General features: G+C 41.4%; 1 protein-coding gene across 1 annotated transcript in view; it reads right to left on the reverse strand.

Annotated features, from left to right (window-relative positions):
• si:dkey-21p1.3 (collagen alpha-2(I) chain) overlaps positions 1–17500 on the reverse strand; it is a 47301-nt gene that overhangs the window by 7985 nt on the left and 21816 nt on the right. Inside the window, exons 12-56 of the mRNA XM_047799924.1 lie at positions 17254–17307; positions 17132–17176; positions 16835–16888; positions 16715–16759; positions 16584–16637; positions 16456–16500; positions 14018–14071; positions 13711–13755; positions 13549–13602; positions 13053–13097; positions 12869–12922; positions 11979–12086; positions 11848–11901; positions 11670–11723; positions 10729–10773; positions 10587–10640; positions 10411–10455; positions 9620–9673; positions 9478–9531; positions 9341–9394; positions 9112–9165; positions 8325–8378; positions 8041–8085; positions 7904–7948; positions 7583–7690; positions 7413–7466; positions 7275–7328; positions 6511–6564; positions 4164–4271; positions 3992–4045; positions 3725–3832; positions 3320–3373; positions 3180–3233; positions 3037–3090; positions 2897–2950; positions 1877–1984; positions 1737–1790; positions 1563–1616; positions 1403–1456; positions 957–1010; positions 787–843; positions 663–716; positions 479–532; positions 323–376; positions 180–224 (exon numbers count right to left, since the gene is read on the reverse strand). Coding sequence (XP_047655880.1) covers positions 180–224; positions 323–376; positions 479–532; positions 663–716; positions 787–843; positions 957–1010; positions 1403–1456; positions 1563–1616; positions 1737–1790; positions 1877–1984; positions 2897–2950; positions 3037–3090; positions 3180–3233; positions 3320–3373; positions 3725–3832; positions 3992–4045; positions 4164–4271; positions 6511–6564; positions 7275–7328; positions 7413–7466; positions 7583–7690; positions 7904–7948; positions 8041–8085; positions 8325–8378; positions 9112–9165; positions 9341–9394; positions 9478–9531; positions 9620–9673; positions 10411–10455; positions 10587–10640; positions 10729–10773; positions 11670–11723; positions 11848–11901; positions 11979–12086; positions 12869–12922; positions 13053–13097; positions 13549–13602; positions 13711–13755; positions 14018–14071; positions 16456–16500; positions 16584–16637; positions 16715–16759; positions 16835–16888; positions 17132–17176; positions 17254–17307 — 2613 coding nt within the window. The remainder of the gene's footprint in view (positions 1–179; positions 225–322; positions 377–478; positions 533–662; positions 717–786; positions 844–956; positions 1011–1402; positions 1457–1562; positions 1617–1736; positions 1791–1876; positions 1985–2896; positions 2951–3036; positions 3091–3179; positions 3234–3319; positions 3374–3724; positions 3833–3991; positions 4046–4163; positions 4272–6510; positions 6565–7274; positions 7329–7412; positions 7467–7582; positions 7691–7903; positions 7949–8040; positions 8086–8324; positions 8379–9111; positions 9166–9340; positions 9395–9477; positions 9532–9619; positions 9674–10410; positions 10456–10586; positions 10641–10728; positions 10774–11669; positions 11724–11847; positions 11902–11978; positions 12087–12868; positions 12923–13052; positions 13098–13548; positions 13603–13710; positions 13756–14017; positions 14072–16455; positions 16501–16583; positions 16638–16714; positions 16760–16834; positions 16889–17131; positions 17177–17253; positions 17308–17500) is intronic.

Genomic DNA, 17500 nt, shown 5'->3' on the forward strand with positions numbered 1-17500 from the left:
TTATACAGATGGATAGATCACTAAATGAAGTGGAAAATGAACAGATGGACAACAAAATGATAAACAGATCCATGCATCACTTCTTCGTCACAGCAGCCACCGAGACACAAACTCAACACAGGAAAGTGAAATTTAAACAAACAGCAGAAGTGCAGAGATGAATAAATATTGAAGTGTACCTGTGCACCTGCTGGGCCTTTAGGTCCTGCTACACCCTGCATTCCCTAAAAATAAGCATGCATATTTAAATCATATATTATTCGATAATAAAAATGAGCGACCTACAGTACAGAAGTGTTCCTTCATGGAAGATCAACATTACCTTCAGACCTGGTGCTCCTGCAGGTCCTGGGCTTCCAGAGATTCCAGAAATTCCCTGTAAAATTCCCATGCTTAGACGTATGTGCAGTTAGTTTTGTGAAACTTATTTGGGAAGCTTGCGATTTTTTTTCCTAATGAAGATGAGATGTTCGTGTACCTTTGGTCCTGGAAGACCGACGTGTCCCTTTTCACCACCAAGTCCAGGAATCCCCTGCATACAAACAACACACTCTCTAACACATAACACACAACCTCTAAATGATCATGTAAAGAGGAAATAAAAGATACAAGTGATTCATTTAAATATGTCTTTAACTGATTACATCAACACTGTAACCTACTCTTGGTCCAACAGGTCCTGAAAGACCAGGTTCTCCTCTTTCTCCAGAGGAACCCTGTAAGAACATATGTCACTTTTTACAGTTCATATAAAATCTTTTACAGGTACCAAAAGTGGAGTAAGACCTTGATCCCAGCGAGTCCTCGCTTCCCAGGCTGTAACCCAGGCTCTCCTGCAGGACCCTGTCAGGTTTATAAGTACATAAAGAAAATAATCACAATAAAGACAGATTTTTTTGTGTGTCATATATATCAGAAGTTTGTGAGAGTATACATGATGAGTTTCAGCCACTCACTGGTCTGCCAGGCTCTCCTGGTCTTCCTGGAGCTCCTGCATGTCCTCGGTCACCCTGAACGACAACGACGACAATGTGTGAAGTATAGAACCGTTTCACTGAGCAGAATGACAGAAAATTCATATGACAAAAATCATACAATCCTAAAACTACAGAGATGATGAACTACAGATCAGGTGCACGTGAAGGACCCAAAAAATAAGAAATGAAGAAGCTATGGTACAAAAAAAAAGGGTAACTATGGAACAATGTCTTAGCAGCAGACAGGAATATACTGACATAAAAGGGGACAAACCCCAGGAACAACACAATAAGAACAGGAAACAATGACCATATAAGGAAAGGACTCGGGCAAAAAGGAGTCCGTCGAGTCAAGAAGCTTCCCTAAATATCTGACGCATTACACAGTGAAAAGTGAGCAATAAATGAAGTAAAATCAATCTTACCGGATCTCCTTCATTGCCTTGAACTCCCAGTAACCCATCGGTCCCACGGAGACCCTGAAAATACCAAATAAAAACAAGTAAAAACAATTTTTTTTAACATTTGTATTAATCAGTGACTAAGATATAGAACTCTATCATTCTGAGTAACACTGATACTCGCTGGTTTTCCTTGAATCCCACGAGAGCCACGTTTTCCTTTCGGACCTTGAGCTCCCTGCAGAAAACGTGTATTTACTCGTTTCAGCAAACTCTACAGTTCTGGTTTGACCTACTGGTGGGAATTTATTATATGTTTTAACAGAATAAAGACAAACCAAGTCCAAAACTGACTCACTGTTCTTCCAGCCACACCTTTGCTTCCTCGGTCTGCAGGAAGTCCAAGTTCCCCCTTATTAAAAGACACACAAACACTCAGATAGTTTAACATGCGCAAATAAACAACCAACCAACCAACACACTATTCTGAACTTTTACCTTGGTTCCTGGTTGACCTTTCACCCCTATATTTCCTGAAGGTCCAGCAGGTCCTCTTGTGCCTTTTTCTCCAGGAGGCCCTTTAGGACCCAGAGGTCCCACGGCTCCCTAAACAAATAACGGAGTTCATTCATTCATTCATTCATTCATCTTCTACCGCTTATCTGAACGTCTCGGGTCACGGGGAGCCTGTGCCTATCTCAGGCGTCATCGGGCATCGAGGCAGGATACACCCTGGACGGAGTGCCAACTCATCACAGGGCACACACACACTCTCTCATTCACTCACACACACACACACACACACATACTACGGACAATTTTCCAGAGATGCCAATCAACCTACCCAGTACACTGTGTGTGTGAAGTACACTGTGTATGTGTGTGAAGTACACTGTGTGTGTGTGTGTGAAGTACACTGTGTGTGTGTGTGAAGTACACCGTGATGTGAAGTACACTGTGTGTGTGATGTGAAGTACACTGTGTGTGTGTGTGAAGAACACTGTGTGTGATGTGTGTTTGAAGTACACCGTGTGTGTGATGTGAAGTACACTGTGTGTGTGTGTGTGTGTGTGTGTGTGTGTGTGTGTGTGTGTGTGTGTGTGTGTGTGTGTGTGTGTGTGTGAAGTACACTGTGATGTGAAGTACACTGTGTGTGTGATGTGAAGTACACTGTGTGTGTGTGTGTGTGAAGTACACTGTGTGTGTGTGCGTGTGTGAAGTACACTGTGAGTGTGTGTGTGTGTGTGAAGTACACTGTGTGTGTGTGTGTGAAGTACACTGTGTGTGTGTGTGTGTGTGTGTGTGTGTGTGTGTGTGTGTGTGTGTGTGTGTGTGTGTGTGTGTGTGTGAAGTACACTGTGAGTGTGTGTGTGAAGTACACTGTGAGTGTGTGTGTGTGTGTGTGTTTGTGTGTGTGTGAAGTACACTGTGTGTGTGAGTGTGTGTGTGAAGTACAGTGTATGAACTCTATAATAAAGATCACAACACTGCTACTTTATATTCTATAAAAAGCCTCACATCATTTCCTCCGTCTCCGATCTCTCCTTTCTTTCCTTTCACCCCTTCGATACCCTGAAATTATAAATCAGAATTAAACACAGCCGCTGCCGATGAGACAGAATTATGTTTTGTTTCATAAAATAAAAACCCCAACGTACTGCTGGTCCTTCTTCACCCTGAGCTCCAGGTCTCCCTCGCTCACCAAAATGTCCCTATCGTCCAACAAGACACCAAATAATGAGACTGAATTAAACACAAAGTCACTGCTAATGAGGACCTTCATCACACAAAGAACACTTACCTTCAGCCCCGAGCATCCGTTAGCTCCAACAGCACCTCTGGTTCCTATTGAACCCTGTATTTAGGGGATATTAGGAGATATTTTACTAAGTAACACAAACGTAATTGACGTGAATGTAATGAAACACATAAAACACTTACTAATGTTCCTGGTGCACCTGCAGGACCTGGGGAGCCCAGAATCCCACTTTCGCCCTGAATCAGAGAGAAGAAAACAGCGTTGGACATTTGTGTGTGTGTGTGTGTGTGTGTGTGTGTGTGTGTGTGTGTGTGTGTGTGTGTGTGTGTGTGTGTGTGTGTGTGTGTGTGTTTGTGTGTGTGTGTGTGTGTGTTTGTGTGTGTGTGTGTTTGTGTGTGTGTGTGTTTGTTTGTGTGTGTGTGTGTGTGTGTGTGTTTGTGTGTGTTTGTGTGTGTGTTTGTGTGTGTGTTTGTGTGTGTGTTTGTGTGTTTGTTTGTGTGTTTGTGTGTGTGTCTGTGTGTGTGTGTGTCTGTGTGTGTGTTAATAATATATGTATTAATTCCTCCTGTAAAATTAAAGATACTCACAATAAGCCCAAGTTCACCTTTATCACCCTTCGTACCATCGGGTCCGGTTTCACCACCAGGTCCGTATTTACCTGCCAGACCAGGACGTCCTCTGGGACCAGACTGACCCTGAAGACACACGCTACTTTTACACCATACTCACACTACGTGTCGTCTCTGCTCCCTGATTACTTTGTGATTACTTTAATGGTGAGTGTTTGTGTAGTCATCGTTTAGAATTGTATAACTCTACAAAACATTCCCAGCTGACTCTGACTCGAGCATTACCTTTTCTCCAGAAGGTCCCTGTTCTCCTGCTTGCCCTTGAAAGCCACTCTGTCCCTAAAACATGAACCATATATTTTTAATAGACTTTACAAATATATATAATGTCACACTTATTAACGAACATCTAATTGACGATCAGTACGTTGTGTATTGTTTATTTTTCTCGCCGTACTTCCTGTCCAGTAACGCCCTTTATCCCTGCTCGCCCACGATTCCCTCTGTCTCCTCTGACACCTTGTGATCCAGAAGCTCCAGAGAATCCAGGACTTCCCTTTTCACCCTGAAAGACAGAGAAACTTTCTATAACAGTGTCCCATTGAGGTCAGGAGAGAACCATAAGACAAGTGACCGCAGTGGAGTGGGAAAGGGCTGTAGATTTTGGCACACACACGGTTCTACATTTGGCTCATGACACCTTGGTTCTTACAGATTCCCGACAATCTGCGCTTCACACTCATGAGATATCGCGCTCTTGGAAATATTGTCAGTGTGAGAAATGAAGAAGCGTCAGACCGAAGCTCCTGCTTATTGACATATGAGAAGTATTTAGTACTTTTCCCATTAGTAACCCTTCGGTACCTCTTTGGTACCCATTACTGCCATATCGACACATTACTGATGCCCTGTTAGTGCTACATTCATACTATACCACTGACCTTTAGGGCTCTTGGATCTTTTAAAGCTCATGAATGTGATAGTTTTTACATTTTTAGGCTTTTTATACAACTGAGCAACAAGGGCCTTGCTCAGGGGCCCAGCAGTGGCAGTGGACATGGGAATCAAACTTACCATCTTCTGATTGGTAGTCCAGCACCTTAAACACTAGGCTACCGCATCCCAAGACAATTTTTAGTAAGCTGTTGGTTGTGATAAAACACACTGTGGTGCTGTTGCTGCCTCTTTGGGACCCATTAGTGTCCTAAATTAGTATAGTGGCTTGGTAGTTATCATTTAGCTTCACACCTCCAGGGTTGGATGATTGATTCCCACCTCCACTGTGTGTGTGTGTGTGTGTGTGTGTGTGTGTGTGTGTGTGTGTGTGTGTGTGTGTGTGTGGAGCTAGTATGTTCTCCTGAAGTCTCAGTGGTTTCCTCCAACCAGCACTGTGTGGGTCGGCATCCCTAAATTGTCTGTATCGTGCCCAAAGTCTCCTGGGATCAGCTCCAGATTTCGGGCCGGGTTTAGGTGACGTCTGGAGCTGAGCGGCTGCGAGCGGCAGTGGTGTTGTAGCTTTGGTGGAGAGAGAAGGTGTGTATCGCTCTTCTCTCTGTTCACCGGTACTTTGTCATGTTTAACAGTGCTTGGTGTACGTGTATATTGTGTTTGCTCAAATTTAACCCACAAATTAGCAAAAATGAGCACGAAACAGACGTCGTTAGGAAGTTAGAAACTCTGCCGGTGTTCTGGATTAAAGTCATGGCGGAATACCCTGAGATTGTCACCACAGCACTTACATCCCTATCGTCATGTCCGACATGCTGTCTGTGTGAAGCGGGGATTTCTGCAGTGATGGCAACCGAAACAAAACAACGGAATAAACTGGACATAAGCGACACACTTCGGGTGTCATCGTCTCCTGTTACCCCAGATGGAACCGTCTCGTTGTAAAGACACAAGCTCAGGGTTCTCATCGATTTGTGTTGTAGTGAGTTAAAAAGGCATGTTTAAATACTATTACATTAAAATTATTTATTTTAATTTAATTGTATAGCCGCCACCCCCCACCCCTAGCGGGCCGCGGTAAAATTATCAAACATTGACCGGTCCGCAGCGAAAAAAAGGTTGGGGACCGCTGCCCTAGTGCAAGGCACCAAACCCCCCGACACCCCCCCCCCCGGTACTTAGCCGTATGTCACGTCACTTTCAAACTTTCACTTTCTCCAAATTAATGCCCCACTGACAGATGTTTGTGTCCCTGTGGTACCTGATCGATGCCCTGTGTCTGCCCTAATCACAATCTTACTAATAATATATTTGATACCCCATAAACATACCCCAGTAATGTCCTTTATTCCACCATTAATAACCAACCAGTGTAACTGCTAACCCATTAACAGCTTCTGTGCCCTACTGGTGCCTCACTAGTGTTTTACATGCACTCTATTGGTATACCACCTACCCCTATACCACCTACCCCTATAGCACCCACCCCTATAGCACCTACCCCTATAGCACCCCATTGCTAAAATATAGTGTACATTTGGACCTTTAAGATACTAGTGTTCAATAATTAATCAATTAAATAACTAATTATTTCTCTTTTTCCTCAAAATATCTTATGGGTAACTTGTTGGTGCCCCAACACTAGTGCCTGTTAGTACACAATCAGTGGTACATCAGTACCCCATTATCTGACTGGTGTTGATGCAAAATCTGTAAAACATTGCGGTTATTTTAGTTTATTTATGTATTTAGTTAGTTAGTTAGTTAGTTAGTTAGTTAGTTAGTTAGTTAGTTAATATCAGACAGAAATCAGGAGGTTTTGAAAATTCATAACAAAAAATAAAATCCAAACTTACTGCTGGTCCTTTCGGTCCCAGAGGTCCGACTGCTCCCGTGAATCCGACTGCACCCTGAAACACGACGTCACAGAATCAGTGGATAGATCTGATTCTCAAATGTTATAAAATTTACAAAAATGGCATTTTAATAACTTAAAGGTGGGGTCTCCGATATTTGAGAAATGCTTCAGAAAACTGCTTTGGGCCTCCAAACAAAACAGAAATCAAAACAAACGTGTAGCCAATGAGCAGAAAGGGGCGGGTCTTGTCAATATTTGCGGAGTGTTCAGTGTGCATGTGCGTATATTCACAGGTTGGAGCTAAACGCTGTTACTACACAAAACGCGGTTGTAGCTGCCTCTCTACATTACTACGATAGAAAAGAGGTGTTATTTGTGTAGTAACAGCGTTTAGCTCAGGAGTTATTGACTCGGGAAACTCCAACCTGTGAATATGTGGCCAACTTCCTGCTCCTTCAGTTCTCTCCAGCGCTGGAAAGCTGATCCTATATTAACACGTCCTACTTCTTGTCCTTATCGTAAGTCTTTCTTCTCTTTCTTTCTTTGTTTTTATCCTCCATGTCGATGTTAAAACCGCTTTCCGCTAATGTCACACACGCGCACCGAACACTCTCTCCGCCCATATCGACAAGCCCCGCCCCTTACTGCTCATCGGCTACACGTTTGTTTTGACCCGACTCTGCTTTGTTTTCTGAAGCATTTCTCAAACAACGGAGACCCCACCTTTAAGACACAGTCTGATGAAGGCAGTAATCAGTCTACCTCCTCACCGTTGACCCCAGACACCCCCTCCACTCCCTCTGCTCCTTTAACCCCCTGTACAGTAGGAATAGACACACAACCATCTGTTACTAAAATCAAAGCTGTTACTCAATAATCCGCTTGTTTATGATAACGAACCTTATCTCCTTTATACCCTTGAGGTCCAAACGCACCAGCTGGTCCATCTTTCCCCTGAAGTATAAATGATTACGATTATTAAGGATGACATCACTAGTGACGGATGCGCTGGATCATTTTAGGATATCTTTGAAACTAAACACTTTTATTTTTTTTTTAATATTCATTACCGGATATCCAGGCACCCCTACAGGACCAGGTGGACCCTGAGGCCCTTGATCTCCTGGTGGCCCCTGGGGGCCCGTTGTACCCCACACACCCATATTCCCCTGTACACCCTGTAATGTACAGATATAAATGAGTTATAACCAAGCTCATTCAGGCCACATCAACATTCAGTACATAAAGTGTTTTAATTAGATGTTGAATTCTGGCTTCTGACTCTTCAGAAGGTGGTAATTAACCTCGAGTGTTCAGAGGGGCTTTATTAAGCGTTATAAACATGAGTAATAAAAGATTTTTAGATAAAACATATTATAGTGATTTCTTACAGGATTCCCTCTGTAACCTTTACCTCCCTGCAGACCTCGAGCTCCCTGGAGAGAAATAAATATTCATAACTTATGTAACTGCTTCAAATAGACGAATGGACTTAAACTAACAAATGACTTTAAAATGGAAAACTTACTGGACGTCCTCGTTTTCCTTTAGGACCCTCGTGTCCTTGATCTCCCTACAAACACGAAGCGTCACAGGAACAAATAAAAGAGGCAGAAGAAGAAGAAGAAGAAGAAGAAGAAGAAGAAGAAGAAGAAGAAGAAGAAGAAGACAAAGAATAAAAAAAGAAGAAGATGAAGAAGATGACGAAGAAGAAGAAAAGAAGAAGAAGAAAAGAAGAAGAAGAAGAAGAAGAAGAAGAAGAAGAAGAGGATTGTTGAAACAATTAAAGGAAGCACTTTATTATGTTCTGACCTTCTGCCCAGGACTACCAGCATGTCCCTTTGGTCCCTCAGAGCCTTTGATTCCCTGACAAACACAAACATAAACACAAACACAAACATAAACATAAACACAAACACAAACACAAACACAAACACAAACACAAACATAAACACAAACACAAACACAAACACAAACATTCTTTATTCTTTATTCACCCAATGACATTAAACCCTTTAATCCCAGATATAATGCTGAATCTGCTTTATTTATGGTGTTAAATCAGATGAGATTTTGGCCAGGATGCATAAATAAGTATAATAAACAGGTCCAAAAATTTAGGGAGACGCAGTGGCTTAGTGGTTAGCATGTTCGCCTCACACCTCCAGGGTTGGGGGTTCGATTCCCGCCTCCGCCTTGTGTGTGTGTGGAGTTTACATGTTCTCCCCGTGCCTCGGGGGTTTCCTCCGGGTACTCCGGTTTCCTCCCCCGGTCCAAAGACATGCATGGTAGGTTGATTGGCATCTCTGGAAAATTGTCCGTTGTGTGTGTGTGTGTGTGTGTGTGTGAATGAGAGTGTGTGTGTGTGTGTGAGTGAATGAGAGTGTGTGTGTGTGAGTGAATGAGAGTGTGTGTGTGCCATGTGATGGGTTGGCACTCCGTCCAGGGTGTATCCTGCCTCGATGCCCGATGACGCCTGAGATAGACACAGGCTCCCCGTGACCCGAGAAGTTCGGATAAGCGGTAGGAGATGAATGAATGACCAAAAATCTCTGCTGTCACTGCAGCATATTAACGTTAATGTTTTTTTATTACGTACCAACGCTCCAGGCTTCCCAGGTATGCCAACGGTTCCCCTACTTCCCGGATCCCCCTGTATAAGAAAAACTGGGTTTCAGCCCAATCTGTTGTAACACGGACAAAAAAGTTCTAAAGTTCTAAATTCAAGGTGAAAATACAATCCTTCTCAGATCCTTTTAGTACAAACAGCTTGCACCGGAGCTCAAACCCTGCACCATGTTTTAGTGAGAAACTCGAGGTTTACTAACAATGTTTCCAACAGGACCTTGTAGACCAGGAGCTCCAGGCTTTCCCCGGAAACCCTGAAAGGCAAACAGGGTCCATCACAGATCCTGAAGGTTAAATCCTCTAACACTGTATAAATGTCTCAGTGTCTTTTCCTCACCTTGCGTCCTGAAGAACCCGTGTCTCCATTCGCTCCTAGTGCTCCTGTGTGACCCTGAATGTGAATTTAACATCTCTCACTTTGTCACTTTTACTGCTGTGTCCTTATACATCACTGATGCTTCATCATACTCTGCACTTACTGGAGAACCATGAAATCCATCCTGCCCTCGAATCCCTGGGAAACCCTGTAGTCCCTGTATGGAAAAAATAAATAAATCTAGTTTATCTGTGAATCATATTCACAGGTTGGAGTTTCCCGAGTCAATAACTCCTGAGCTAAACGCTGTTACTACACAAATAACACCTCTTTTCTATCGTAGTAATGTAGAGAGGCAGCTACAACCGCGTTTTGTGTAGTAACAGCGTTTAGCTCAGGAGTTATTGACTCGGGAAACTCCGACCTGTGAATATGTGGCCGACTTTACTTAAGACGCCGAGGCGCTTTTTTCCTTCTCGATAGGTGAGTAACGTTGGTTTTGCTTTGTTACACAGAACTAATATATGCCTTTGTCCTTTACATCATTATGCTTGTGTGGCATTTTTGCTTGTTTGTTTATCTACAATCGTATTGTTCTTCCCTTCAGCTATGATAAAGACACGTTTCTTTCTGTTAGTCGCCCGGGTTACGTATGTATGTGTGGGCGGAGCTATCGATACAGGGGTGGGACCCGTTTGGGTTAGGGGCGTGTTTGTTTTGGTGATTTTATATGTCAACATTGGCTTTTAAACATCGGAGACCGCACCTTTAAGGGATTAGTAATAGGTTTTAGAGTTTAGAGTTAGTGATGAAGGTCTACAGTATGCAACGCTGCACTACTAGTTATTAAGGTTTAAGCTTGAGATTAGGAGTCAAGGTTTTAAGATCATGACATACACGAGGCTGTTGGACTGAAAGCCGACTATATTTAAAGTGTCCTTCAGCACGTCCTACCTTCAGACCTTTAGCTCCAGGTCCTCCCGGAAACCCCGTTCTACCCTGCAAGCACAAATGATGACTAAATCAACAACACGTGCCACATATTGAGAAGCTCTTCAGTAATTATTATTTCAAATGCTGCAAAATTTGATCTTAAATATCAATATAATTAATCTGATGTACACAGGAACCTTGATACCAGGCTCTCCTTCAGGTCCTCGCTGTCCCGATTTTCCCATTTGTCCCTATGAAAGCCATCAGAGTGTATGTGAGAATAGTAACTTCATTATTTTAGCTAAAATCAGCTATAATCACAAAAGGATATCGTCTTACCAACGATCCCGGCAGGCCGCTGAATCCACCCCGCCCCGACCGCCCCTTTCGTTTTGAGGGAAAAAACAAAACAAAAAAGTTTTTCTTTATCAATAAAAACGACCTGTTAAACCTGTTATTCCGTTAAAAATGTAATTCTCTTAATCCCAGTCATGAGAATGAGGAAGAAGAAGAAGAAGAAGAAGAAGAAGAAGAAGACTGGGGGGGGGGTAGAAGCCTTTATTATCACCACAGCACAGTGGAATTCTTTTCTTCACATACCCCAACTGAGGAGATTGGGGTCAGAGTGCAGGGGCAGCTATGATACAGCACCCCTGGAGCAGGGAGTGGTGAGGGCCTTGCTCAAGGGCCCAGCAGTGGCAGCTTGGCTGTGCGGGGCCTTGAACCCCGATACTCCGATGAACAACCCAGAGCCTTAACCAGTTGAGCCACAACTGCCCCATGAAGCAGTGCAACAATCAGAAGCAGACAAACAAACCCGTTAGAGACGGATAGCTAATAAGAAAGCCGGCGAGCGGAAGAGAAACTAACAAACGATCTTCCGTGATAGCTGGAATAACCGGATAAGTCGATGCATTCGCACAAAGACGTGTTCGTCATGGGCTTTATGACTGCTTAAGGGTTCAACCGAGTGTAACAGGTTCTACTTGGCACTAGTAGTAGGGTTCTACAAAGAGACTTGAAATGCTTCCGGAAGAAAGAAACAAGCCAAAGACCCAGTAAGTGGCAGAAGATACCAGATTTTCATCACTGGTGTGTGTTTAAGTGCTTCAGGGCCGTGGTAGGTGGAGTCACAGGGCTGTCCATCAAACAGCTCATTAGGACAAGTCTGGGACAGGTGTGATCGCTGAGGTAAGAGCTTTATCACACTTCTGTCTGATCTTTCATACAAACATCATTCATGCAACATTATACCAAACAATATGTTTTACTTTAAGTACCTTATCACCTCTCGGCCCTGGAACTCCAGTTGCACCATCAGGACCTCGTTCTCCCTGGAGATAAAACCGTTTATATTTTATATTTCAGTGAACCACTTTGTCTTCCTTCCGTCCTTCCTTCCTTCCTTCCTTCCTTCCTTCCTTCCTTCCTTCCTTCCTCTATAAAGACTTTCCTTACCTTTGGGCCATCTTTGCCTTGCTTACCCTGATCTCCAGCACTTCCTTCCAAACCCTAAAAGTTTAAAATATCATCACAGGGAAGTCTGATATCATTTGAAACAAACCATGAACAAAACCAGAAAAGTTTACTTGCGGTCCCGGTGATCCGGTGGATCCGGTCGGCCCGGGATCTCCCTGTACGCCCGAACGACCCGCTCGACCACGGAACCCGGGAAAACCAGGAGTACCCGGAAAACCCTGAGAAGATCCACAACGTGTTTCATTACCGTATCATCGAAACGTTCACCTTCACAAGAAGAATTATTAGAACGTGATCTCAACACATCAAGAGCTTTTGTTTATAATTATTTCAATAATTGTTGTGCTAAATAAATAATAATAAAAAAATTATAATAATGGTAAATGTAAAAAAAGAAAAAATATATTTAAAAAATAAGCCGGTACTTAGAACAACAACAAAAAAAAAGTACATATCGATAATCTGTAACTAATTATGATTAAAGAAAAAAAAATCAGGATCCGTTTTTAAATCCAAACGAGAACTCGTTAGCAAACGGCTACGTCGGGTTAAAGTTTGTGACTTAGCCGAACTAGCATCTGAGATGTGTGAATAAAACAGAGAAATTGTCATCCTTTCTTTCTTTATTCTTCTGCCGACCCATCACAGGGCACAAACACTCTCATTCACTCACACACACACACACACACACACACACACACACACACACACACACACACACACACACACACACACACACACTACGGACAATCTCCCAGAGATGTCAATCGACCTACCATGCATGTCTTTGGACCGGGGGAGGAAACCGGAGTACCCGGAGGAAACCCCCGAGGCACGGGGAGAACATGCAAACTCCACACACACAAGGCGGAGGTGGGAATCGAACCCCTGACCCTGGAGGTGTGAGGCGAACGTGCTAACCGCTAAGCCACCGTGCCCCCCCCCTTCACAGTTAAATTAAGAAAATCTAAAGTCTGATATAAATGAAGAACAAACCCACTTGTTCTCCTCTTTCACCAGGATCTCCTTTATCTCCTCTCTCAGCTTTCACACCCTGAATAATAAAGAGAAACAGTTTATAATAATAATAATAATAATAATAATAATAATAATAATAATAATAATAATAATAATAATAATAAAGTTTGTTTAAATAAATAAAGGACTGTGTTAAATACTCTTACTGGATCACCTGAGGGTCCTAGATTTCCATCTTTTCCAACAACACCCTGAAAAAAACCCATTAAAGCAGTGGATCAATACGTCTATAAATACATTAATTAGATAAACACCAGATTAAAGTGAGGTAGAAACTTCACATGGGTTCATTTACACTTCTGTATAAAACAATAACATCTGTAAGACACACGTGTCCATTTAGCAAGCACGCTAAACGTTACGACGAGATGACGGTTGCCATGGTGACGATATTAGCTTGGAAAGTGACGATGTAAAAATTATTTGTGTCAATCTAACGTTAACTAGCGTGAAAGCTAAATTAGCTAATATTAGTGATTGAAAAATGATGATTGTCATGGCAACAAGAGAAGCTTCGATTTGCATATTCTTGCACTTTTATGGATAATCACACATCCTGGCTCTTTAAAATCAGACTATGTTCCAAAGTTAAATGGTTCAATCATTTATTTTGTAACTTCTTCATAAAGGACGCGGTCTCACTGGTGGTCCTGGTGGTCCTGGGTCTCCAATGGACCCTTCAGTTCCAGTCTGTCCCTGTAGAGAGTTAAACCCAGGAGATATAAATGTGAACAATAAATATAGATATATTATATTAAATAGATTATTAAAGTACAAATTTGTGTAATATCAAAGAACACATACAGGGTCTCCTTTAGGTCCTGGAGGACCATCTCGCCCTGGTTTACCCTAAAATACATTTTTTTTTTGGAAAAAAAAGAAAGCGTTCATGGAGTTAATTGTCATGTAAAGACATTTGGATCAGGCTTTGTTTTTAACCCTGAAGTAAACACGACATGAATCATTTTAGACTTTATTAATATTCCAGTGAGAGAGTAAACACACACACACACACACACACACACACATACACACACACATACACACATACACATACACACACACACACACACACACACACACACACACACACACACACACACACACACACCTGAGGTCCAGCATCTCCATGAAATCCCATCATGCCTTCAGGACCTGGATCTCCCTGAACACGACACATAAAGAAAGACAGACACTTACACATTCTGATAAATAAGGGATCATTACACTTAACACTGCAAGGTTTTTAAAGACTTTTATTTATTTTATTTATTTAATTATATATTTTTAGTTTTTTTCTCTATTTATTTTTTGGAGTGAGATTTTTGAACAGATCTTTAGATAAAATTAACAAATAGTTATTTTTATTAGTGCGATTTGCATTTTTAAATAATGAAACATATAATAAGGTGTTTGAAATATATTTAGATCAGAATGAGACTATATGTGATTGTGGTTATATGTGATTGTGATTATATGTGATTGTGACTATATGTGATTGTGAGTATATGTGATTGTGATTATATGTGATTGTGAGTATATGTGATTGTGATTATATGTGATTGTGATTGTGACTATATGTGATTGTGATTATATGTGATTGTGAGTATATGTGATTGTGATTGTGACTATATGTGATTGTGATTACATGTGATTGTGATTGGGACTATATGTGATTGTGATTACATGTGATTGTGATTGTGACTATATGTGATTGTGACTATATGTGATTGTGACTATATGTGATTGTGATTATATGTGATTGTGATTGTGACTATATGTGATTGTGACTATATGTGATTGTGACTATATGTGATTGTGATTACATGTGATTGTGACTATATGTGATTGTGACTATATGTGATTGTGACTATATGTGATTGTGATTGTGACTATATGTGATTGTGACTATATGTGATTGTGATTATATGTGATTGTGATTGTGACTATATGTGATTGTGACTATATGTGATTGTGACTATATGTGATTGTGATTATATGTGATTGTGACTATATGTGATTGTGACTATATGTGATTGTGATTGTGACTATATGTGATTGTGACTATATGTGATTGTGACTATATGTGATTGTGATTATATGTGATTGTGATTGTGACTATATGTGATTGTGATTACATGTGATTGTGATTGTGACTATATGTGATTGTGACTATATGTGATTGTGACTATATGTGATTGTGATTATATGTGATTGTGATTGTGACTATATGTGATTGTGACTATATGTGATTGTGATTACATGTGATTGTGACTATATGTGATTGTGACTATATGTGATTGTGATTATATGTGATTGTGACTATATGTGATTGTGACTATATGTGATTGTGATTGTGACTATATGTGATTGTGACTATATGTGATTGTGATTATATGTGATTGTGATTGTGACTATATGTGATTGTGACTATATGTGATTGTGACTATATGTGATTGTGATTATATGTGATTGTGACTATATGTGATTGTGACTATATGTGATTGTGATTGTGACTATATGTGATTGTGACTATATGTGATTGTGACTATATGTGATTGTGATTATATGTGATTGTGATTGTGACTATATGTGATTGTGATTACATGTGATTGTGACTATATGTGATTGTGACTATATGTGATTGTGATTGTGATTATATGTGATTGTGACTATATGTGATTGTGACTATATGTGATTGTGATTATATGTGATTGTGATTGTGACTATATGTGATTGTGACTATATGTGATTGTGATTACATGTGATTGTGACTATATGTGATTGTGACTATATGTGATTGTGATTGTGATTATATGTGATTGTGACTATATGTGATTGTGACTATATGTGATTGTGATTATATGTGATTGTGATTGTGACTATATGTGATTGTGACTACATGTGACTGAAACCATAAACAGGTTTTAATAAGAGTTTTTCCGCTGGTGAATTGTGTGTAAGGGCCTTTTTACACCGGGTCACTTCGTGTGTGTTCTCTGATCCGATAGCTATCTGATTAGTTAAAACTGTCCCATTTACATTAAGCCACATAAACACGGTTTGCCGAATCGGATATCAATCTGATCTTTCTGCTCCCTCCCAATATGCAAATATATTTGACCTCATTTCCGGGGTAATTGAAACAGAACACACTTTGGTGTATGCGGTTGCTAAAAAAAACAGCATTTACTGTTTGCTGCATTTTTGCTGGCGGCAGCAGCTCATTTTAAGACCCAACGAGACGCCTGGGAGAAAGATCGGAGCAGCGCTGGTGTTGCGAGTCACCTGCGAGTCACCTGCGAGTCACCTGCAAGTGACGTCCTTCCGTTTGGGAGGAGTTTAGCGCTGACGTATGTGGCTTGACCTGTCCAGTTTCATCTGAAACGCGTCCCAGACCCCCTCCTGAAGGGGTTTGTACCATCGGGTTTATATCCGTCTCCAAAACGTTTCGGAGGGCATTTAGACCTGGTCTTTTTACCATCGGGTAGATATCGGATCACAGAAAACGCAGGAAGTGCCCGGGTGTAAAAAGCCCCTAAAACTCACTGGTTTCCCAACTTCTCCTCGCGCTCCGACGTCACCAGACTGACCCTGAACAAAGGCCGTTAAATTTAATCTATATTGTAGTATTTTTATGCATTAACTTAAAGTAGTGAGGAGAACATTGCTCATACAGGAGGACCTTTAACTCCACTCAGCCCCTTTTCACCTCTCTGCCCCATACGACCCTGCAGGACACAATTAGCATGTAATTAAAGAGTAGAAGAGAAAAACAAGTGAGCAGTAAATAGAATTTAATACATACTGTTGGACCTGGAGCTCCTGTAAACCCCGGCCATCCGGGTTCTCCCTAAACAACATGGAGGGTTTAGGAGGGAAATAAATAATTCATTATTAAGGGTATAAGTGTATAATAGTGACGTACAGGAGGACCAGATGCTCCCATAAACCCCCGCTGTCCTCGTGCTCCAGGCAGCCCCTAAACATGTAGAGATTTACTTCATTTTTAAAACAATTCAAGAAGCTTTAAGTGTTTGTCATGAAATCTCTTCATCACTGCCAGTAGGAGAGAAGCAGCAACGATTATATCAACTGTGACATCACTACGTTTAGGGAGAGCCAGCGTGATTGGTGACTACATCTGTATTAACTGTAAGTTTGTGAAGTGAACATGATGTAATGTTAGATATAACATTGTTAGCTCTCGTCTGTATTCACTTACAACATAGCCGTTTATTCCGATCAGACCAACGTCCCCTTTATGTCCCTGTAAACAAACACACACACACACTCATCAGTGTAACGTTACAGAAGATCCTCAGCATGTGCAGCATGTGTTTTTACCTTCTCCCCGTTCCTGCCTCTCTCACCCTGAGCTCCTGGTTCTCCAGTGTAACCCTGACGTCAGGAAAGTTTACAGATGTACAGTAAGTGGATGTGAGTGTGACTCGTGCTGTCGTGTGCTGGTGTGAGAACAAGCTCACTGGTTCATTGTGTTAACAGAGTACTAACTTATAAATGTGTAACAACACTGAACTGTCTGCTGTTGGTGTGTTTATGATATTAATCAGTTACAGTAACCAAAAGTGGT

The sequence above is a fragment of the Tachysurus fulvidraco genome, chromosome 14, assembly GCF_022655615.1.
Source record: "Tachysurus fulvidraco isolate hzauxx_2018 chromosome 14, HZAU_PFXX_2.0, whole genome shotgun sequence".
Taxonomy (NCBI): domain Eukaryota; kingdom Metazoa; phylum Chordata; class Actinopteri; order Siluriformes; family Bagridae; genus Tachysurus; species Tachysurus fulvidraco.